The sequence below is a fragment of the Melospiza georgiana genome, chromosome 7, assembly GCF_028018845.1.
Source record: "Melospiza georgiana isolate bMelGeo1 chromosome 7, bMelGeo1.pri, whole genome shotgun sequence".
Taxonomy (NCBI): Eukaryota; Metazoa; Chordata; class Aves; order Passeriformes; family Passerellidae; genus Melospiza; species Melospiza georgiana.
Window position 1 is genome coordinate 38681885 of NC_080436.1, and position 23148 is coordinate 38705032.

Below are 23148 nucleotides of genomic sequence, written 5' to 3' on the forward strand. Positions count from 1 at the left end.
AGATACAACTTGATGTTTTTAAGAGAAAATTAGTTAAAGGCAGGCAGGTGATAGAGACAAAATTAGTCCAGGGTCACACCCTGGGTTCTCTCCAAGGTGTGCCTTGGGAGTCAGGGCACAAAAATAAGACCATTAATCCTCTTGTAGAGTATCTGGCTGTTTAACAAGGAGCCACAGTTTAAACTGCAATTCCTTTAAAAACCAGCCCTTGCAACAAAAAAGCAGCTCCTGGTTTGCTGCACACATTTGTTGTGGTCTCAGCCTGGGAAGGTGCAGACCTCCAAGCCAGCATAAATATTGGAGAGGCTGGGGAGGAGCTGAGTTCAGAAAGGAGTTTAAGGCTGGTGTTTTTGGCTTCTTGGCTGGGCTGGTTTTCACCCAAATCTGTTCCCCAATCAATTCAATGTGCAGCTGCAAGAACATTTGTGCAGGGCAGGGCAGCATCTCTGGCTTATGCTGGCTTAAAGTGTTTGTGGAAGTGCAGCAGGAGTGTAACTGAAGAGCTGCTGTGGTCTAACATTGCCAATAATCCACAAATGCCATTCCACAACACAGGAATAGTTAAAGCTTATAAATGGCCTGGCCATGTGCTTGCCAGTGGGGCCTGACAGAGGAGAGCTTGGGGTGGCTGTAAGAGTTTGAAAAATGTCTGAGATTGGAGGTAACTGCTTGTTCCAAGAGCAAGGACAGAGCTCTGCTTCCCAGGGTGCATCTCAGGGTGCTGGGTGAGAAATGGGCACTGCAGAAGGCACAGAGCAGCTCCTGGGCCACTGTCCCCACGTCCCTCAGCCTGTGCTGCCATCACAGGATCCTCTCACAGCCCGGCTCTGCCACTTCTCTGCTCTTCATCAGCCACTGGGAAACCTTTCTGCTTAAAATCCCCACTAATGATCCAAAAGGAGCGGAGCATCCAGCTGAGGGAACGGCAGGAGCACCAGGAGAATCCACCTGGAAATGACACTCCCATTTTTCCATTGCTGCTTTATCATAATATCAACACAAGCCACACTCTGATTGCTGCTTTTGTGTCATTTCACAAAAAGTTGGGCTGGACATGTGCAGATCCATGTTTGTTATCTTAACCTGGCCTCGGTATATCCTACATTTGCTATTCCATCTGAACACTATCTTCATTTCTATATTGACATAGAAATCCTACCATAAGTATTATTCCAAATATTTGAAGCTATTTATAATGGAAAATAATGCAATTACATTCCAGTTAAATTTTTTAAAAATTTCAGCAGAAAACCACATCTTTATCTGGTACAAATCTCAAATAGAATTTAACCAAACCAATAATGGAGAGGAAAAATCACCTGTTAACATAGGTTACATATTGTGCTCATCCCACTGAGTTTTTCCCAGATAATAGCTTTTATAGATAACAGCACACTGGGATTTTAAAATAATAATTTTTTTAAAAGGTAATTTCAATATTTTGAAGCTTGTTTATTAAACATTTGGCAATAATTCTTCAATGCAGACAGGATTCTTCCAGATGATGCCAGATAATATGGATGGAACATCCAACCACATCTTGGTCCTCCCCTCCAGCAGCACAAAACACACATGGCTCAGGGAATTGCCTCATATTGTAATGATAATAAAACTTGGAAACCAATCTAGATTGGGATTATTGGCTGTAAAAGGTCATTGAAATAGAAATATTAACCAAAAAGGAAAAATTTGCCTGTTTCCTTTCACTTGTCTTGGCCTGAGAGTGTCCATAAAACCTGGCAAGGGATCTTGTCCAAGTTTTCCCAAATCTGAAATCTGAGCAGTCAAACATGGACCATCCTTAACAACAACAAAAGAGTCAAACTAAGTAGTGCCATGCACAATTCCAGAAGAAAACCTGATCTTTCAACCCAAACTGCAGCCGAGCAACTGTTCCAGAGGAATAAGCCTTCAAACCCATGGGAATGTCACTCCTGGGAGCTGTTTAAGCTTCCTTAATGCTCTTAATCCACCTTGATATTGAGCTGCCAGACACTCTGGCACCCACCTTCCCACTTCCAAATAGCTGCTCAAGTGCTGGGGCATTTCTTTCCCCTCACTGGAGATCCTGACAGCTCTAGGACACGAATTAACCAAGTTTTCCCCCACTCTTTGTGGCCTTCCACCTCGCTGGAAGTGAAAACCTCTGGTGAACTTTGAGAAAAAACAAACCGTGTTTTAGGGCAGGTTAAAAACTCCAGGATCCATGTGTGTGTCCTTCAACTTCCACTCTCCACATGAAACAAAAATACTTTTCCCCTTGCAGTTTCATGAAAGTTAATTAGTTGATATTACTAAAACTGGGTGCATGCACTATGTATCACTACAAAATTAGAAGTACATTTTCGTTGCCTAAAGAATTTCAAGGCAAAAAAAAAAAGAGCCTTTATATCAGAAAGGTTGATGCTGTGTAAATTTTCTAAGTAAATGGAAAAAATTTTTTTTTTTTTTTCATTTAAAAGAGCCTGAACTGAAAAAACCTCTCACTCTAGGGGGTAAACAGAATTTTGCCATCTCAGATATTATTATCTGTTCAATGTCTGAATTGGAGTTATTATAAAATTATTTGCAGATGAATTAACTCCAAAAGAATTCAGCAGTAGAAGCTGGAGAAGGATTTAGTTCCCCAGTGGCCTGAACAATGGGTAAGAGCACCAGGCTGGGATGTTCTGCTGCTTGCAGAAGAAAGATTCTGTGTTTGAATTTTCAGGATTTCAAATCCCTGGAATGGCTCAGCACATCCATCTTGTCAGAGCACAATCACCAGAGAGAAATGTTCCAGCTGGGTTTTGTGCCCATGAAAAAAGAAGTGGGCAGCTATTAGGGGTTCCCAAGCTGAGAAACTTGTCCTTCTTAAAATCTGAAATAGGTCAAATTTGGGGATCTCCCACACTTTTTCCTCTGAAACCTGTAAGGTGCCAGATTTTCAGGAATTACAGCACTTGGGGAGAGGAATTATTTCTGTCACAGTGAGCAGGAACAAAGGGGTGCCTGAGCTGCTGTTGGCAGGATTATTTTAATGCTGCTTAAATTCTGGGCAGAAATTATGAAATCCCTAAATCAGGGATTGTGGGCTGCCACCAAAACACATTGACTTGGAGCAATTCACAGCCATTGTCCCAGAGTCACACCTGTGACTCGATCAGGATTCCTGCTCCATTCCCACAGAACTCCTCTAACAAAGCTTTCAGATAACAGCAGCAACAGCAGCAGCTGTTTCTCCTAAGGAAATGGGTCTCCAATCACAATTCAATCATTTGCCTTTGTAGAAAGGCTTTATGAGCCTAAAGCTGCTGCCTCTGGGAGCAGGATAACTGCCTGGGCCATGGCGTGGGTTTGTAAGGGTTAATTCTGCACTCCCCGGTTATCAGCAATAAAAAATATAAAAGTATTAGCAGTTTGTGCATTAGCATGGATCTTCGCCTTCTTTTTGTAAAATTCCAAATGGCAAATTGTCAGCTGCAACACCCGGGGATGATTTGATAAACACTTGACCTCCTGCTCCCATCCCAATTTGTCGCATTCTGAATCCTCAACTTAGTTTTCAGCAAAACCAGAGACTAATATTTGAGTCCCAGTATCTTCCACTCCATCTGAACCTTCCAGAATTCCACTTCCCATTACCATCCTACATCAACACTGCAGAAAACTTTATTATTTTCTGTTGGAGGAAAACCTGGCATTCATTAGTGTTCTCCAGCACTCATCTTCTCTGTGACATCGATCTGAACCAAAAAAATATTTCCAGGAATGTTCTCCTTACAGAGGTTTCTAATTACCAGAGTATCAGCCAGCTCTCCTGATGCCACCCTGCAGAAATCTTCTAGGATATTTTGAACGACACCACGAGTAATTACAGCTATTCATGTGTTTGTATTCCTAAACAAGCAGAAGTCATATTGACACAATAATTCTGAAGAGCACACAATTGAATGCTCTGAAGATCTGACAATCTCTCCACATTTGGCCACTTCACACTCCTACTTCTTATGACTATTTAATTACAAATTGTTGGCCTAAAATATTTAAATTTTTATCTACAAATATATGTATCAAGCCTTTCAAAGGCAGTGCAAAAGATCTTTAAAATCTGCTATCACTGTCAGGACGCTGTAGCAAAAAAACAACAAACACTTGTCACATATTTTAAGAATCTTTCAAAAATAACGTCGAAAACATGACAATGTTGCAGAACTTTTGCATTCTGTGATGAACACAGAGTCGGTTTATAACTGAATATATAAATTATGGTGTATTCTGAGAAGGGAGATCTCTCCATAGACCCTGAGAACCTCCTTTTCATAGCACAGCTGACTTTAGGAATTCAGCTTGGACTCTTCGTGGCACTCACAAAAAAAGATTCTACAGTACAGATGAGGACTGGAGAAAAATATCCAGAAAATGCAATTTTGCTGTGAAATGTGGATGAAATCATAGCTGATAAATGCCACAGTGATAAAACCCTGTGACACAACCAAGTGCCCCTAAGAGACAAGGGAGTGTCTGAAAGCAACCAGAAGCTCCAGGGGGATGAATCTCTTCTGACAAGACTGGAAATCCTAGAAAGAAACATCCCCACCTCCTCCAGGAAAATAGGTTAGCTAGCTTGGAATCCCTGCTCTAAGGAAGCAAAAGTCTGGCAAACAGGTCAAAAAGGAAAAATAACCCTTGATTTAAATGTAGCTTTTGTGGAAACAACTTGATGAAGCTTGTATCAAGTTAATTTCTGTAATATTTTGTATCTTTCTTTTTAAACCTGAGGCAGAGAAAAATCCCTGGTGGTGGGGGGTCTACGGGCTGCAGGTGTTTAATTGACAAGGGAATTTGTTACACACAAAAACAGCTTTGCAGAACATGATCCAGGCCAAATCCTGGCACTGCTCATGCGAATAAAATGATCCCACTTCAGCCCTACTCCAAAGCAGGGCTGTGATTTCTGCCTGTATTTCAATTTGTGGGTACTCAGCTGGATTCCACAACTGCATCTAAAATCTGTAAGTTTAAAACATGAAAGGAGAACATTTTGGTGGTCACCTCTATTGCCCCAACCCAAAAGCATTGCAGAGGCAAGCTTTGGATTTCATTTCAGTCCATCAGCATTAATTAATCCCATTAATCCCACATTCTCTCATGTTTTCAAGTTGTGCTACTCATATAACTGTAAATTATCTCAATAACTTTGGAACAGACCAAAGCAGGGCTGTGATTTCTGCCTGTATTTCAATTTGTGGATACTCAGCTGGATTCCACAACTGCATCTAAAATCTGTAAGTTTGATTTAAAACACGAAAGGAGAACATTTTGGTGGTCACCTCTATTGCCCCAGCCCAAAAACATTTCAGAGGCAAGCTCTGGATTTCATTTCAGTCCATCAGCAGCATTTAAAAGGTTGATTAATCCCACATTCTCTCAGGTTTTCAAGTTGTGCTACTCATATAACTGTAAAGTATCTCAATAGTTTTGGAACAGAGTAAAAAGTGCAAAATAATGAATAATTTGTAGGAATTTTATTATCTGTCCGCAGCAACAGAACTGAAAATTTGTATTAAAGCTCTTTTGGAATATGATGAGTTTCACATAAGTCATACACATGGAAGTAAAAATACTTTAAGGCAGTTATTTACCTTTTCTAAAATGAAATAATTTAGGTTGCCATCCAGCACTGTTCCCCAAAGGAAAGTGAGGCTGGCTGCTAAAGAGGGCAGCCCTGGGAGAGATTAATTTCTTGCCATTCTGGTCCTTTTATTTGGTTTGGTTATATAAGGACAGTGCCTGAATGGGGTCTTCTCTTCCTGCAGAGTTTCAAAGGCGGAATGACTTAGACCACAAGGCAAGATGAAAGAGATGATGACAAGGATTCTCTCTGTTGGTGCCCCTCCTGATGTTAGAAAGCCCCTGGTTCCCATTTTCCATTCAGAAATGCTTCTCTAGGTGTTGTCAATGAGTTCTGCACAAAAACTCCTTTCCCACCACGTTGGGTTTTGTGTTGATTCACTGCTAAGAAAAGGCACAGCTGAAATCCTCAATTCCTAGCAGTGCTCCAGAGAGAAAAATGAGCCATGGCTGGGTTTTAACTCTGCTCATTATTCCCTGGAAGGAAAAGTTATATTTGTGCTGCCTCTAGGCAAAGCCCCATCCCACATGAACAAAAGACTGAAGCTAAGTTCACATCCATTTCATCTCCTCCTGCTCTCCACAGATGCTGAAGTCCCTGACACTGTGTCTTCAGTGCTCATATGTCACAGCAAATGATTCATTAAAAATGCACAGACAGATTGATCTTGGAAGGAGGGAAAAAAAAAAAAAAAAAGAAGAAGATCTGGAGTTTAAGGCGAAAGGAAAATAGAAATGAGGAGCCAAAAGGTGAAAAAGGGAAACACCCCCAAAATTCACAGGAGAAAGACATTTAAAAATAAAGAGGAGACAGCAACTGTGCTGACATTTAATGTGTCTGCTTGGGCTAAAACTCATCCTTTTACTAGCAATAAAACAACAGCCTAGCCCAAAGCCCTTGGAGCATTTTGCATCAAGCACCTCATAAAAAGGGTTGGCAATTCCTCCTAAGGTCTGTACAATATCCACACCAAACTTTATTTTTTTTTTTTTTTTAGGGTAATTAAATGGGAGCAAACCCCCAGTTCAGGCAGGGAGAGCTGCTCCAAAGTGGGAAGGAAAAGGCAGGAATGAGCTCTCCTTGTGATTCCTGTGGTGCTGATCACCGGGTGATGGACAAGAGCAGCCCCACAGAATTTTTGTAGCATTTCCTGGATGGCCAGAAGGATTTTTGCTCTGCCAGAGGAATCCTGCAAGCAAAAAGCAAAAAGGATAATAAGCTCCTTGAGTAAGAGGCACCTCCTTGCAAATTCTCTTATATAGGTGACACATTTCTTCTATTTTTATCAAAAACAACTTGTAAAATAGAAATATGGACCATAATTTACATTCTTTCAGCAAAAAAAAAAAAAAAAACCTCTGACAACTAAGCTGGATCCCTGCAATGGGAAGTACATATATAAATATATATTCACACACACAGCAGCAATATTTTTAGCTGTGATTTCCTACTCATGTGGCAACATGACCAGGGTTCTGAAGAAGCTGAGCCAAGTGAAAACACAACCTGCAGAACAGGTCACGTTTAAATATTCTGCTATTGAAGAATATTAAAAACTACAGATTAAGTAGGAGTGTTGTAACACTTAACATTAATTAAGGCTTGTAAATCATTCTGAAATACTTGGATAAAAGATGGCATAAAAGGTGTTGCCACATGTCTTGATGCTTCTAGATGTGCACAAGCCCTGACATCTTATTTTGTGTTTGGGATGCTTCAAATCATAAAAAAAAATTATGGACACTGGGTGAATTTAATGTTGGGAAGTGTTGGGACACGACAGAGAAACACCAAGGTTGTCTGATTAAGAACTCAAGCAGACATCTCAAAGTAAAAAAACTGAAATAGATCCATTTCTTGGATCCTGGTGGATCACCAGATCTGTGAGTTAGAGCTTGGCAGTGTTGCTTGACTTGGCTGTATCTTCATATATGTGAAATACAGATAATTTTCCTTCCAGTGTAGTACCACCAACTATTCACATCCCAAAAAATCACCTTAGTCCATGCCACCAAACAGTTTGAAAAGGAATCTGGAAGCACTTAATGCCTATCTGGGCTTGGGGAACAGCATAACCAGTTCTGAGAGAACTTGGCACTTGTTGCTTGTGCAACCACAGGTCTTTATAGAATACAGAAATCAAAGGCCAGCACTAAGGCTCTTGTGCTTTCCCACATGGATCTCCAGATCTAAGAGCCACATGTTCCTTTTTATCCAGAGACAAGAGATGTAGATATGGCTTCCTTTAAAAAAAAAAAAAAAAAAGTGTTAGGAGTGACACCAAACTCAGGCAGGAGCAGAGCTAATTAATTACCTGGACAGGACACACTGGGCAGCTGTTAATGGTGCATCTCACCTGGAGCTGAGGCCACAAACACACTCCAGGGCCTTCCAGCACCTGGGGGAGCCCACCAGAAACACAGAGAGAACTGCTTAGAGTCACAGGGCAACTGGAATGGATTCCAGCTTAAAAGAGGGCAGGTTTCAATCAGATGGGATACTGGGAAGGGATTGTTCCCCGTGAGGGTGGGCAGGCCCCAGCACAGGATGCCCAGAGAAGCTGGGGCAGTCCCTGGATCCCTGGAAGTGTCCAAGGCCAGGTTGGACAGTGCTGGGAGCAGCCTGGGATGGTGGAAGGTGTCCCTGCACATGGCAGGGGGTTGGAAATTAATGACTTTTAAAGGTCCTTTTCAACCCAGACCCTTCTGTGACTCTGATTCTGTGCTGCAGCAGCAGTGATGCTCCTGAGCAACGTGAGACCACCACAGCCGTAGCTCTCACCTGGACTGCCCATAGGACATTTTCAGGGACGTTTTTAGGCTGGGCTGGGGATGAGGCGGAAAACCAGGCCGACATTTGACCCCTGAGGCAGCGCCCCCAGCCCCACACCGTGGTGTACACGTTACACCGCTGTGACCCCTCCCAGCCAGGTCCCACCGCGTGGCTGCCGGCAGCGCTTTGCCTCCATCACCCGAGCCTGGAAACACAGCACAGCCCCCCAACACCTCGAGAGAGCCCCCCGAGAGTGAATTACGGACACCGGGGGGGTCGGGGCGGAGCGGGGCGAGGGCGCCGGAGGGGCCGCGCCCTGAGGGGCGGGAAGGGCGGGCAGGAGCGCGCCCGTGAGGCGGCGCGCGCGGGCCGCGAGGGGCGGGGCCAGCGCGGGGGAGCGCGCTCCGCCCCGCCGCCGATAGGAGGGGCGAGCGGAGGTGGGCGGGGCTAAGCGGCCAAACCCGCCTTGTGATTGGGTAATGTGGCTGTCAATCCGGGGCGGCCGCCGCGGCCGTGGGGAAGGAGGGGGAGGCGGAGAGGAAACAAAAACAATCGCCCGGGCGCCGCCATCTTGGGCCGGTTCTCCACACGCCACACGGGTGAATGGGTAGATATGAGATTACCACGGGGGAGCAGCGGCAGCAGGGCACCGAGGGCTGTTCCGCGCTGCCAGCGACACTCGGCGGGCTCTAGGCACGGCCGCCGCCGCCCGGAGAGAATCCCCCGGCTCGGCCTTTTCGCCTCGCCAGCCCCTAAGCTGCACTGCTGGAGGGACAAAGTTGGGCTGAGCCGCGCTGCCTCCGCCACCCGGGAGACCGGAGAGTTGAGCCGGGGTCAGAGTTAGGGGAGAGGGTGACGAGGGGATCGCTCCCCGCTCCGCCGTGTGGGAGGCGCGGGGAGAAGGCTCTGCCTCCCCGCCCCTGCCGTCTCCTGCTGCTCGCTCCTAGGAGGAAAAGAAAAAAGAGGAAAAAAAAAAAAGAAAAAGGCAAGAACTGGATTGAGCTCGGAGGAGTGGATTTCGTGGAGTCTCCGTGTGAGCAGCGGCGGGGCGAGGAGGAGATGTGTCCGTGAGGAGGGAGAGGAGCGAGGATCCATCCAGGACCCGTGAGGAGCCGGAGGAGCCTGGATCCATCCAGCCCCAGCCCGCCGTGAGGCACAGCCGCCTCCCTTCCAAAGAAACCTGGTTCTCCTGGAAGCACGGCGTGGATTTGCCACAAAGAATATATACCACCCTCCTCCCCAGCGCCTGGATACTGCATTTTAATTTTTAAATTTTTTTTTTTTTTTTTTTTTTGTACCCCCCCTTTCCCCAGCCACTCTTGTGTGTTAAATACCAAATATAGCCTCTCGCGGGGGGAGGGGATGGAAATCTCCTAGAAGAATTGGAAATCTTGCTGGGATTCGGGAGTGCTGGTGCTGGAGAAGGGCGGCGAAGACTGGGGGGATGCACTGCTCTCGCTGCCTGCCCAAGGACTAGAGATTTGCCACTTCCCGGGGAGCCCGAAGGTTTGTTTGTCCCCAGACTGTTGTTTCCCCCCTTCCCCTCTCCTGGGCTACGCTAAACCCCTCAGCATTTATTAAAGAAAACCCACGTGTAGCTTGGTGGCTGGTTTTTTAAAGGTAGTTTTTCATCGACAAACTGACAAAAAAAAAAAAAATAAAACTTCCTCTCTTCGCCTCGAGGTTTGGAACTGGAATGGAGCTGCTCTTCTCCCGAACACTACACGGGGTGTGAAGGGGGCAGGCAGGACGAAAACATCGCCTCGGACTGATCCCGACCCGACCCCCGACACTCGCACCCACCGGGGATGATCCTTCACGGCGCCTGATGTGGAAAACACTTGGAGACTCAGAGACTTCGTCGTGCTCAGCAGCTTGATCGTTGACTTATTTTGTTTTGGTTTTTAATTTTTTTTTTTAAGTGGATTCGTAGCATTACTTTTATGAGTTGAATTTTGCCACCGTTTGTACAGAAGCCAAATGACACGTGTGTTTTGAAACACGGTTCCAAATATATTTATCCCTCCCTCAACCCGGATTCTCTCTAGAAAGAGCCGCGGGGAGGTCGTCAGTGTCTAAACAAACCTGATTTTTAGTGTTTTATGAACACTACCTGCTGCAGAAATGTTGCTATAAATCGCTTTATAACGGTTCAGCAAGAAGGGAGATTTTTCCAGCTTGCAGGACCCAGAAAACTGGATACTTAAAGTCACTTAAATGTTTTAACAGCATTGGAAAATGGGAGCTGCTACTAAGTTGGCGTTCGCTGTTTTTCTTATCTCTTGCTCATCAGGTAAGTGAATGTTCCTGGATTTGTCACTTGAAACTGAGGGCTTTGGGGTCAGCACTTGGGAACTTGGGCTGGCTCTGTATGAATGGGAAGCGATTTATTTTTCTTTTTTCAGGCGGCAAATGTTTGTGGATGGCAGCAACTGTAAAGGCAGAAGCTGCTTTCGTGTTTATTCTTAAAAAAAAAAATATATATATATAGCGTGAGCACTTGAAACGCTCCCAGCGCTTGGATTTCAGCTCAATTGTGTGGAATAAATGTGGAGACATAACCACCTAGTGTCACACGAGTAACCTGGCAGCGCAGTTACGGGTGTTGGATGCTGCTTTTAAATAAGAATTACCCAGCTGAAATTGCTCTTTGCTCCAGTTTGCTGTCTCTTTCCCCGGACTGTTCACTGGTGAATAGCGACCTCGGTTAATGCTTCAATTATTCGGAAAAGGTGCCGCTCTGAAAGGCTGAGCTCGTCATTTCGTGGTGCTGGTGGCGAGGGGTGTGTGCGTGTGGAGATGCACCAACAGAATTGGGGTGAAAAGCCAGGCTTTGCGTTCCTAAAGAATCATTTGTAACCCTTTGTATTTTGCTTAAAAAAAAAAATACTGATTTTTCTCTTTAAAACAGCAGAGTTTGAGGTTCAGACGCCAGCTCTGGGAAGCGAGCGGGGTGTGAGGACTCCCCACGCTTCTCCAGCAGGAAAATTGTGATGGCAGCAACCAGTGGTTGGGCAGCTGTTGGTCCCTTGGTGCTCGGGGCTCCGTCAGCCTCACCCAAACCCTCTCAGGAGCTGTGCGAGGATCTCCTGCGAGTTCCCAGCCGGCCTGGCGCTCCGTGCCCGTGTACCGAGTGCTCTGTGTGGGGTTTTAGCATCCTTGCAGGGTGTGCGAAGCTACGCTTGTTTACCAGGCTAAAAGCTCCCAGCTGCCCGTGTGACCGGGAGAAGGGAGGAACGGGATCCCTGCAAGGATGCCTTTTACATTTCCAGCCGTAGTTTTGCTGAAGAGGCCGTTTTGCTGTGGTTAGTAAATGGATGAGTCTCGTCTTGTGTCTGTAGTGCTATCGATCCGCGCTGTGTGCGCTCAGTGTGCTGTGAAATGGCGAGCGCTGCCAGCAGAAACCCAAAATCCCTGCCTGCGCTCACCAGAGGGTTAAGGACAGCCAGAAGCTTGTTCGGGATGTTTAACTTTTATTCTCCTTTTGAAACCCGACATGATTTCTGACAGCTTTTGCCTTGCAGTAACGACGTGTGCGTCGGCTTTTCCCAAAGGCTGATTTTTCAGCTCAGCAGCGTTCCCTCAATTCAGCAATATGTTCTGCAGGGAAACTTTTCCCCCTCTCTGGAACAGTTTCCGAGACACTTGCTGCCATCTGCTCTCCGTGCCTGTCTCCCTTCCACGTCCACCTCTAAGATCCTTTTGCCTAGAGCACAGAATAGTGGTTTTTGTTGACATTACCTATCAGACTCCATAAAAAAGAACAGCTAAGCAATAAGGAACGTCTTTTCTTGAACGTTGCCCGCTCGGGTTGTCCTTGGTGAGGTGAAAAGAATGTTCCTCCTGCCTGTGAAGAATGAATCTTGGCTAAATGAGCAGGAAACTGCCTGCAATCCGGGCTGCTCTCATGTTAATGACATTGTTTTGGTGGTTATTCCAGTATTACACTTTAAGTGTTCCGGTACTTAACAATTATTATACTATTTTCTACTCACACCAGGACTGCAGACGCTCTGCAATTTTAGGCAAGTCTAAAAATAAATAAATTCAACAGTAAACTGTTGGCTTTATGATCAGAACTACAAGATTATGTAAGATTGCTTGAAGTGCAGACGTTTTTATGAGAAGTGTTTCTTAAGTGACTTATTTCTGTTTAAAATCCTACCTGATGGATTGGTTCTAACATCATCATCACCAGAATTTTCTTTTTTCCAGTCTTTAGTGTGAAAATCAGTCTGTCCAGGTCTTACATTTTGAAATAGTGGCAGTGGTTGAGAAAATCCTGGAGCTCAGGTGTGGAGGTGCCTCTCTCTGGTGTGCAGCTCCAGCTCCTCTCTTTCAGCAATTGGGGGTTTGCTTTGCTCTATTTGTTCATTTATTTTTAAACACAGCTATTTTCTGCAGATGTTTACATGGCCAATTAATACCGGGGTTCTTTTAATAGGTGAAAATGTTGTGGTTTTTTTTCCTGCGTGGTGGGTGTGGAAGTGCTATTTAGGTTCAAAGCGATTTATTTTATTATCTGTAAACTGCACTATGAAATCCTGGAAATGTACTGTAAATGGACAGGAATTTCTAGTGAGTTTGTTAAGAGAGTGAAAATATTTCCCTGTTCTGACTAAGATATTTGAGAAAGAGCATCTGTGTTGTTATTAGGCTTGAAAATATTTGTAGATGCCTGGATCAAAGTGGGTGTAGGTTTGCACCCATCTGTAGGAGCTCCAGAGGCCGAGATGAATGCACATTAACTAAACAAGAAAGCAAAGTGCCCGGGTCAAGGTTCTCCGTGTGCCCTCTGATACACTCCTGAGATAAACCTGTGGCCACGTTTCATTTCAGAGGAGCAGAAAACCCTGAATTAATAATAAAATATCTCAGAACAAGCTTCCTGTGCCTGTGCTGTAGGTGAGGCAAGGTTGGAGGGAGCTTCACAGGAAAACTTGTGACTGAAGCAGCTTGTTCATCAGAGCAGGCTCTCTGCAGATACGATCTGGGTGCTCCCCTCCCCAGGGACCTGTGCTTGTGTTCCGCTGCTTTTGTGACTGCAGGAACAGAGAACGGGCACTTTCAGCATTTTCTGAGGTTTATGAAACGTGCAGCTCAAAGTGTGGGTGATGCTGAAGGAGTTGTGAGGATTTTCCTCACCCATAATCTTGGTTTAAAATCTCATCGTTCCTTTTGTTCCTCATAAACTCCTCATTTCCCAGCCCATCATCTCATTGAGATACCTGCCCTGCCTTTGGTGCCTGGGTGGTCCCAAATCAGAGCAGCTCTGCAGTCTCCTACAGGGAGCAGGACTTGGGATTTTTTAGAAGTGAAGCTAAAATCAAGCTCAGAATCACCTAAGCCAAAGGAACCACCTCAGAAAAGTGTTGATTCTCTATTTCCCTTAATCCCAGATCATTCCCCAGCCACCCAGATGATCTTGAGTAATTTAGCTGAAGGTACTGGCGTGTCAAAGACACCTCTGTAGTTGAAGTTGTATTTTCACTGCATGGAGGATGTTTTATTCTCTGGTTTTTAATTAATCATTCTCTTCTGTCACAGCGGTTATTACCTGAGAAATTATTTTTTAAATTGTGTCTTCCCCCCCCCCCCCCCAAAAAAAAATCTATTGAGAACTGTAAAACCTGCTTTGCATGGTGTGACTTCACAAGCTGAATGGTTGGGTGTCCTGAAGGAATTGAGGGGGAACATGAGACTTTTTCTTTGATTTACTTGTGTAATGTCTCTTTTTTACTGTCCTTTCATTATTAACTTGGTAACGCTCGAAAATCCTGCCACAGGTCTGGCAATGTTTGGAATTCTTTCTGCTGCTGTGTTCCCTGTGAGCTGTCCATGAGTGTGGTTGGACTCTAATCACTTTATTCACTTTATTGTGGGGTAATAAAAGCAGCACTAATTCTGAAGTAGTTTAAAGTCAAGATTCCTTTATGTTATCAGTGTACAAGTTCTTTATTAAATGTACTACCCCTGGGCACTCCTAATGTTGCTGTTAAGAGCAGGATTTGTTTCATTAAATAAAACTCTTTAATACTGTTTCCAGCCATAGACTGAGTTATGGAGAGCTTGATGTTATAAATTACTACAGCTCAAAAACCTGTTAACTATTTCTAAGTAATCTGTTAATACTTAACAGTTATAAAGCCCAAATCTTCTGAAAAGAGCTTTAATTGTGCAGATGCACCATCAGAACATGTGAGCATCGTTGTGGTGGAGCTCTGCTTTCCAGACATTCCCGGAGAGATGCTGCTCTCATGAGTTTATTTGCATCTCTACCCTGCACACACGGGAAGAAAAAACTTCAATAAGTTTGTGTGCATGTGCTGGGTGTAAATTGAGGGCAGGAAAAGCTCCTTTCTGCAAGAAGAGAATCACTGTTTGCAAGAATAATAGTTTTCAGATGGGTTTTATGGAGAGTATTTGAATGGGTTTTGTATTTTTCCCATTCCCACCTTTCTGGAATTTGAGGGTAAAATTCCTTAGGTGATGAGTTTGGCTGATCAGCAAATGAGGACAGACTCAGACTCAAAAAAAACCTTTTTTTCTTCTCTGTTTAACCACAGACATTAATTTTTGTCATATCACTACTTCTAGGGAAGCAGAACAATAACAGCCCCTCCAGTGTTCTTCATTCCTAATGTTGTTCATTCATTCATTCCACCTTTTCTTCCAACCTTCTCCACTTGTAGTTTTTGCAGGCTGTGAAAAGGGAGAGGTTGACAAGGAATCTGATTGTGGAAGTGGTTTCTGGGTGTAGGAGAGATGCATTTCCACCACTTAATTAACTAAAATCAGCTTAATGCAAATGCCTGCTCGAGCTGGTTGGTAGCATCCATGAGCTGTTAGCTCTCTGATGTTCCTGAAAATGAAAACTCCCTAAAAAGATCAAGAAAACGACGGATTTTACAGCCAAGTTCTCGTGTGATGAAATCTTCATGTGTTTTTGTTGCCTTGGTGCTTCAAATTCGGCACATCTTATTTCCTGTTATTTCCATATGGGATTGAAGTGCTATTGGATGCCAGTGACTTTCTGTGGCATCTCTTGTCTTCTCTCCCTGCACTGTCTGTGTGGTGGAGGGGTTTTTTCTTAGAAACAGTTTGTGACTACAGTGCCAAACAGCAGAGCATATTTAGGCTTAATCCCACAGAAAATGAATATTTACTGCCATGTTGTTTACGTTGCATATCTCTGCGGCCAGGAATCCCAAATGTAGATGGGATACATCAAATCCTTCAGCTCTGGGTGCAAAGAGAGCAGGCAAGGGTTTTTCCATTGCATGCTTATCATCATGGTTTCACAATAATTTAATTCCTGATGAGGAAAGTCAACATTTCTGGTTTTCTTCAAAATGTCCTTGTTAAAGCTGTAACTGGAAACAAAAGCAGACAATTTATGTGCTGACTGGAGCAATGAATCTTTGGTGTCACCCCAAATCCTGGGGACTTCACTGCGAGGCCCTATAGCAAGTAGGGAAATTAAGTGTTTCCAAATTCTAAAAACACCTTGTGAAAGGCTTGGCCATTTTGTGTTCTGCTGGTGTTTCTGGTCAGAGTGGTGCAGGATGATCTGATTCACTCAAAATGCAGAATTGTAATTGATGTTGGTGTTGTTCCTGAGTTGGCACAGTGCTGGCTGGGAGCTGTTAAACTGCCCTGCCTGCCCTGATGGGATGCTGGGCACTGTTAGCTGGCAAGGGGGCCACGAGTTCTTAGATTAATCTAAATATCACCTTTGGAGATTCCTTACTTTGTTAAAGCATAACTTCTTGTTTTAAAGGATTTCTATGGATGTGTAATGAGGTGGTAATTCAATACAAAACGCTGAAATGACAATGTAATTAAAAGCAAACCCCTATGTACTCTTAACTGTGATGGGCATGTAAGAAATGCCAAGATGCATTTCTCTGCTTTTATAACTCTTTAATTACATGAGGGAAACATTGTCTGTACTTAGTGAATAGATAATGAAGATGAATGCAATATCTTGGCCAAAAAGAGTATTTCTCAAATTCTTTTGCTTTCTGAACTTTGAGATATCGATCTGCCTCATTAAAACTAAGAATTAAGATTGCATTTTGCATTTACAGCAAAATTGTGTATTGTAATTACAACACCATTTAGGCATTGCTGCTGGTCTGGTTTGGGGTTTTCCCTAAATGAGGCTGTTGTCACATTTGGGAAGATTTCCACTCTCTCTAATGATGGCAGCAAATGAGTTAAGTTTTACTGGTTTAATTCTGAGCATTGGCACTGTTGAAGCTGATACCTGAAAAGTTACTGAGGACGTTTAATCTGAAGGTTCTGTTAGAAGGCATCTGTATCATTAATTTAAAAATGCTAAGAATCTGTATGGCTCAGAATTATGTTACTTTTTAATAGCTTCAACTCTTCATGTGTAAATGGGATACACATAAGAAAGCAAATTCATTTTCTAACAAATTGCAGAAGTTCTTGTGGCAGATTGACTTTTAAAGTTGAAGGGAGACAGTGCTCAAAACCATTTAGGATATGTCTTGTGTATTTTCTGACAGATACTGAACTTCTTATGAGGGCAAAACATGCAGTTTTCATTTTGTTTCTGCTTGTTTGGTTTGGGATTTTCTTGTTTGTATTTCTGGGGGAAGAAATGGAAGTGGGTAAAGTAACTCAGTGGCGTTTCATTTTTTGGTTTGGTTGACTGTGGATGTGAGGAATGTTTTAGAGCCATCCGTGGCTGGTCTCTTTTGGCTGTTTCTGGAGTTGCCAGTGGAAGGAGGCTGCGGGGGGAGCAGCAGCCCCGATGGTGCTGGGGCCGGTGCCAAGTGGTGTCTGATGAGATGGCACAAAGCACGGTGTGAGGGCAGTGCCAGGAGGCAGCACAGGCAGGGCTGAACCAGAATTCCTGCAGCTTCAGCACTTCAGAGCTCCCTCATCTGCTGCCTGAGAGCGTGGAGTGTGTGCCATCAGTGTGCTGTGACAACATCGGCGTCACTTACTGCCTTCAGCTGGGAGCTGTCCCACTTAGAGAGCAGCAGCAGCAGCCCCTGCTCTGGGACAGGGCAGCCCTCCATGGCTCTGGGGGGCACTGGCATGAGGGCTCTGAGGGCAGCAGCAGTCCCTGGCCAGCTGGGATCTGAAATCTAGATGGATACATTTATTTTCTTCAATTATTTATTCCGTTTTTTTTCTTCAAGTTATCAATTTCGCAATTAAAGGTGATTCCCGAGATGATCTATTTCATATTTTAGAGTGATTCCTGAGATGATCTACTTCATATTTAAAGGTGTTATTCCTGTCTGAGGTGAGCATTAGCAGTTTGGATGCAGGCCCCGTGCAGTTGGTTTCTGTCATCTGCTGCCTGCCTGGTTTTAATGGCACTTCTTAAATGTCACCTCCTCCTGACGGCTCTGAGCAGAAATGATCATTTCCTCTTTGAAATTACCTTTTGTTGTGGTGCCCACCTGCAGTAACCCGTGGGGCTCTGGCCTTTAGGCTCACCCACCGACCTCCAGGTTGTTTCCACACCCATCCTGGCAGTCCCCATTGCACTGTGCAGTGTCCCAGGGCTCAGGGCACCACACTGGACCCTGTACAATTCCATGAAATCCCCGTGTGCCCACCCTGCAGTGCCATCCCTGCCCCTGGCACTGAGTGCAGCCCCCTGAGCTGTTCCCATTGCACTGTGCAGTGTCCCAGGGCTCAGGACCCCACACTGGTCTCTGTACAATTCCATGAAATCCTTGTGTGCCCACCCTGCAGTGCCCCCCTGGCACTGAGTGCAGCCCCTGAGCTGTTCCCATTGCACTGTGCAGTGTCCCAGGGCTCAGGACCCCACACTGGTCTCTGTACAATTCCATGAAATCCTCGTGTGCCCACCCTGCAGTGCCCCCCTGGCACTGAGTGCAGTCCCTGAGCTGTTCCCATTGCACTGTGCAGTGTCCCAGGGCTCAGGGCACCACGTTTGTCCCTGTACAATTCCATGAAATCCCTGTGTGCCCACCCTGCAGTGCCATCCCTGCCCCTGGCACTGGGTGCAGCCCCCTGAGCTGTTCCCACCTCAGCAGGGTCTGAGCCAGGCTGGCTCCAGGGCAGCCCTGGAGGGTCCCTGTGCTGCTCCTCACCCTTTCCCCACCCAGCAGCTCTGTCCCATCCCACCCCAGGCTGGTTTATCTCCACATCTCTTGCTCACAGAGCTGATTTAGTGCTTTCAGCAGCTTCCTGCCTTTTGGTGCCTCACCAACTTGTGATTTAGAGGTGGCTTTTATTTGTAACTGAAGCCTGGCCTTATTTTTTCAGGTTGAGAGCTCTTATCTCACCTAGATAACACTAATCTCCATGCCTTAAATGCTGCCTAAAGATTGGAGTGGTCTTCATTCTTTCAGCTGGCTTTTGAATTCTTAGATTTCATTATCATCTCCTAAGTTGAAATTTGATCTGTTTTTCAAAGCTATTTTTAAATATGACCAATCAGTTTATCAAGCCTTCTAGCATGAAAAACTGTTTCCTTCTAGGAATTTCCACATAAACAGGGAAGTGGTTTAATTTTGTTGTTGAGTTACAGTGTTGAGTGTACAAGACAAAATTAAACTTTGCAGTAACTGTTAATTTTAGCAATTTTTGCTGGTGTTTGTCAGTAGAGGGTACAGATAGTTCTCTTTAGCTCACAGCAATTACATGATGGAAGAGTTTTCTTTAAATATTTCTGTGTTTCAGGGTTGAAAAACGTTTAGGCTGTGAAAGTTGCAAAATGGCACACAGTTGTTTGAATTACTGTACTTTTTATAAAGAATTAGGTGATTTGTCATCATTTGTTTATAAAGCTGCTTTAAAGTAGCATTGAAAACACTACTAGTTAAATATTTCCATTTAAACTCTAATCTTAAATTTTGCAAAGGATCTGTTTTACAAGTTGTCCCTGGGGATATATTGAATTTTATTAAATTTCACACAAAACCCGTCAAAAAGAAAAATTGTAACAGCTTGGTTACATTTTATTTAACTTCACCTCTGCCACTGGGACAGAGCCCAACACGTGGGGGCTCCTCTGACCTCGTCCATTTGGGGTGATGGAGATCAGCAGAGAGCTCCTGATGGCTTTTTGTGCGTTGTGCTTGTGCTAAACCCCAGCTGTGAAACCCTGATTCATTTGTGGGGAGGTGATTTCAAACCACAAGATGTTTTTGCTTCCATTCCTGCCCCAAACTCAGCATTTAGCACTTCTCTGAGAAGGCACCCATGAAAACAGAGCTTTCAGGTGAAAGTTTTTTGCTGTTCAGCTGAAAAATTCTGACTCTCGTCCTCTTGGGTGGAGGCTTGCAGGGAAGCCAGGAGAGCACAGATCCCACTTTGCACTCCAGTGGAAATGCTCTGGATCCCTCCTGAAAAATCCTGATGCTCCAGAGTGCTGCTGGACTTTTCCATGGCTTAAAAGTATTCAGATGGATGGCAAATCAAGCCAAATTAATTTCCTAGAATCCTGTTTGCAAAAATAATGCTCTGAAACTTAATTATCCCAGAATTTTTCCTCTTTGGTGTTGGAAGCTCTTTCATTCAAAGTGAAGATGGGAGAGAGGAGGTAAATAATGAGTTCCTGTTTCTCTCTTGTGTAAGGGTAAATAGTGTGTTGGAATCTGGTGTGGATGAATTGAAGATATTTACATGCTGGCACAGTGTGTTCTGAGGGATCTTCTGTTGCCCATCTGAGCTTTTCTCCCCATTGTCTTCCTTCTTTCTGAACCGGAGGTTCAGTAATGCAGAAACTTTAGAAGCAAGCTCTCAACATCCACAATTTTTAGTTGTCCTTCCAGCAGTTCAGCCAGCTTCAGAAACCTCTTAATCACCTTCTACTTGTCCACAAAGGTTGTGTTGGTTGTGGGGTATTTAACAAAAACTGCTGGGAGAACAGAGAGAGCAGAGTTCCTCTTGTTTGTATCTGATCCTCCCCCACATCCCCATTTTGTGCTGCTGTCCCTCCTCAGTGGCTGCTGCCTTTGGGCTGGGCTGATCCAATCTGCTGCAGCAGCAGAAATGACTGGAAAGCAGCACAGAGATTCTGCACTCAGGATCTGTTGGATTTGGGGTTTTTCTGACTCAGAGATGGGGTAACTGAGAGGTGTTCTAAAAACTTTTATTCCATTTTCAGTCTCATGAGAAGGATGAGATGATACAGATGTTAGAATTCACATCACCACAATCAGAAGCCAAATATTTCCCAATTACAGTACATTATAATTGCTTCTTGGCCTATCAGCTTTTACCACACCATGCTCTAAATGCTTAAAACAATTAATCTAAAATTACCCCTCGTGGCTTCTACTACAATTCATCTTTCACAATTCTATTCCTCCAGAGTATCCAGTCCTATTTACAAAACCATCCTTTAAAACTTGTTTCTAGTTCCATTTCTCTCTCAACAATGTCTGTCCTATTCCATGACATTTCTAAGTCAGCATTTCTTATCTCAAACAGTTACACACAGATACACACTCTGTGAGCCTTCTGTTAAGCTTCAAGAACTTTCTACAAATCCATTTCCCACAAGGATCAAAGGCAGGAGCTGGGTGAGGGATGGATGGATGGATGGATGGATGGATGGATGGATGGATGGATGGATGGATGGATGGATGGATGGATGGAATAAGGGCTGCCAGGGAGGCTGCCTGCATTGTCCTGGGAAGGGAACTGTCAAGGGAAAGCACCTCAGTGTTGGTGGGTGGAGCTGTTCTGTGGGTGACAAAGGGAAAATGGCACAATTCAGTATCATTTTTAATAACCTCCCTCTTCAGAAAGAATTTGCTTCTCTTTTTCAGGATCTCTCAGTTCAGGCCTGTTCTCACAGGGGTTTTGTCCTCTTCCCTTGCCTTTTAAATATCTCCATGTCACATTTTGCTCCAGGGGCTCTAGACTCAAGATTTCCAGGCAGAGCAGCAGAGGGGCCTGGCACAGGCTCCTAGAGAAGCTGGGGCTGCCCCTGCATCTCTGGAAGTTTCCAGGGCCAGGCTGGAGCACCCTGGGATAGTGGAAGGTGTCCCTGCCATGGAATGAGATGAGCTTTAAAGTCCTCTCTGACTCAAACTCTTCTGTGATTCTGTCATTCCAAGGAATAGGTGATTAAATTCACTCCTGTCTTGCAGATTCTCTGGTAACAATGAGGTGGGAACTAAATAAAAGATTCAGACTGACACAATTACAGAAGGGGTGATACAGTGATCAGTGAAATCCAGTTACATCCCAGGTTTAATAAAACTTTGGAAGGACTATTTGCAACATAATCTTAGCAGTATCTAATTTATGTTACTTGGATTTTGGCTGGAGATGTCCTTAGAAATTTATTCTGAAAAGGTGGGCATAAAACTTTGTGCTAAAATCAGATCCAAGAAGAGAACAGACAGCACTAACAGGTCTGGAAATGATGAGGGTAGAAAGTAGGGGATGTCCTTTAAATGTAGAACCCCAACTGGTAATGCCTGAATGGACTGAATCAGAGCACAGCATCAGGGATCCCATTTACAGACAGGGGCTGGTGAATTTTGGGTGTCAGCTGAACACCCGTGAGACCTGAGGGGTCTCAGTCCCAGGAGCATCTTCAGTTGCCAGGGGAGTGTGGGAGAACCAGGGCACTTGTAAGGCATAAAGCAGGAATATCTTCAGCCAGCAGGGCACACTTCTGGAGAGAACAGCTCTGGATGAGTTTGTGGTGCTGAGGGTTCAGCTGTGAGCCAGGTCCCTGGGACAGCACCTGAGCTCATCCCCTCTGTTACCCTGCAGGGCTCTCTGCAGACATCCTGTCACTGTTGATCTGCCCTGAAACTCTCCATGGGGACAACTGTGCTGAGACACAGGCATGGGCACTGAAATGGAGATAAACTGGTCTCTGGTAGCTGTGGTTTGAAATGCTGCATGGAGCATGACTGGAAATAAAATCAGTTTAAAAACACAGGGGAATCTTACCTGAGGTGTTATCCCAGCCATGGTCTCTCCCAGCTCAGCCTCCCTGGTAGGGAAGAGAGAAGCCAGTGTTCCATGGCCCAGGCTGCTGTTCCCATCATCTTCTTCCTTTTTCACTTAGCTGTGATATTCAAGTTGCTTTTTACTTAAGGCAGGATTTTTAAGCCCTTTTTTTGAGGTGGTGGCTTCAGTGGAGGTACAGTGCCACCACTGAATGTACATTGGTTTGTTGTGTGCCCACCTTCCCTCCAGCAAGGCTGATCATTCTTGGCATCCATGAGGATAATGTTCAATAAATGATTCTTGGCATCCTGCGAGGATCATGTCAAAGCTTTTCTGTGGAATTTCCAGCAGGTACCTTAAAGGATTCCTTAAAAATGTTATTGGTGATCTAAGCAGATGGGCTCAATCCTGGGAAGGGGTTGTATAGATAAGTAATGTAATAGTTGGCTCCCACAATTAAGAGGTAGATATTGTATATCTGTATAGTGATGTTATTAGAATATGTCATTCCAGAGTCCTCTTCCCCTCCCCTGTAACTTTGAGGGGTATAAAAGGCATATAAAAGGGGTATAAAAGTGGTTTATTAAATATCTGTTCCTGTGCCAGCTGCCTGGAGGTAATCATTGTCCTGGGGGAAAAACCCAAACAACAAAAGCCAGCCGAGCGAACAGCAAACAAATCCAAGTGAAAAACCAGACAATTTTTCTTCTCCTTGCAAAGGGAAATTCTCCTTATTGATCTTGCTGATAGAAGTGTTTGTGTTCACGTTCAAACACTCATCGACTACCACAGGATAAACACCTGGAGAGGCAAGACAGCAGAATTCTCCC

General features: G+C 44.5%; 1 protein-coding gene across 2 annotated transcripts in view; it reads left to right on the top strand.

Annotated features, from left to right (window-relative positions):
• Positions 1-8935: 8935 nt before the first annotated feature.
• Positions 8936-23148, top strand: part of ACVR2A (activin A receptor type 2A) — a 56920-nt gene continuing 42707 nt past the window's right edge. For both annotated transcript variants that reach the window (XM_058028483.1, XM_058028484.1), the window contains exon 1: positions 8936-10679. In XM_058028483.1, the coding sequence (XP_057884466.1) occupies positions 10625-10679 (55 nt within the window). In that variant the 5' untranslated portion in view covers positions 8936-10624. The remainder of the gene's footprint in view (positions 10680-23148) is intronic.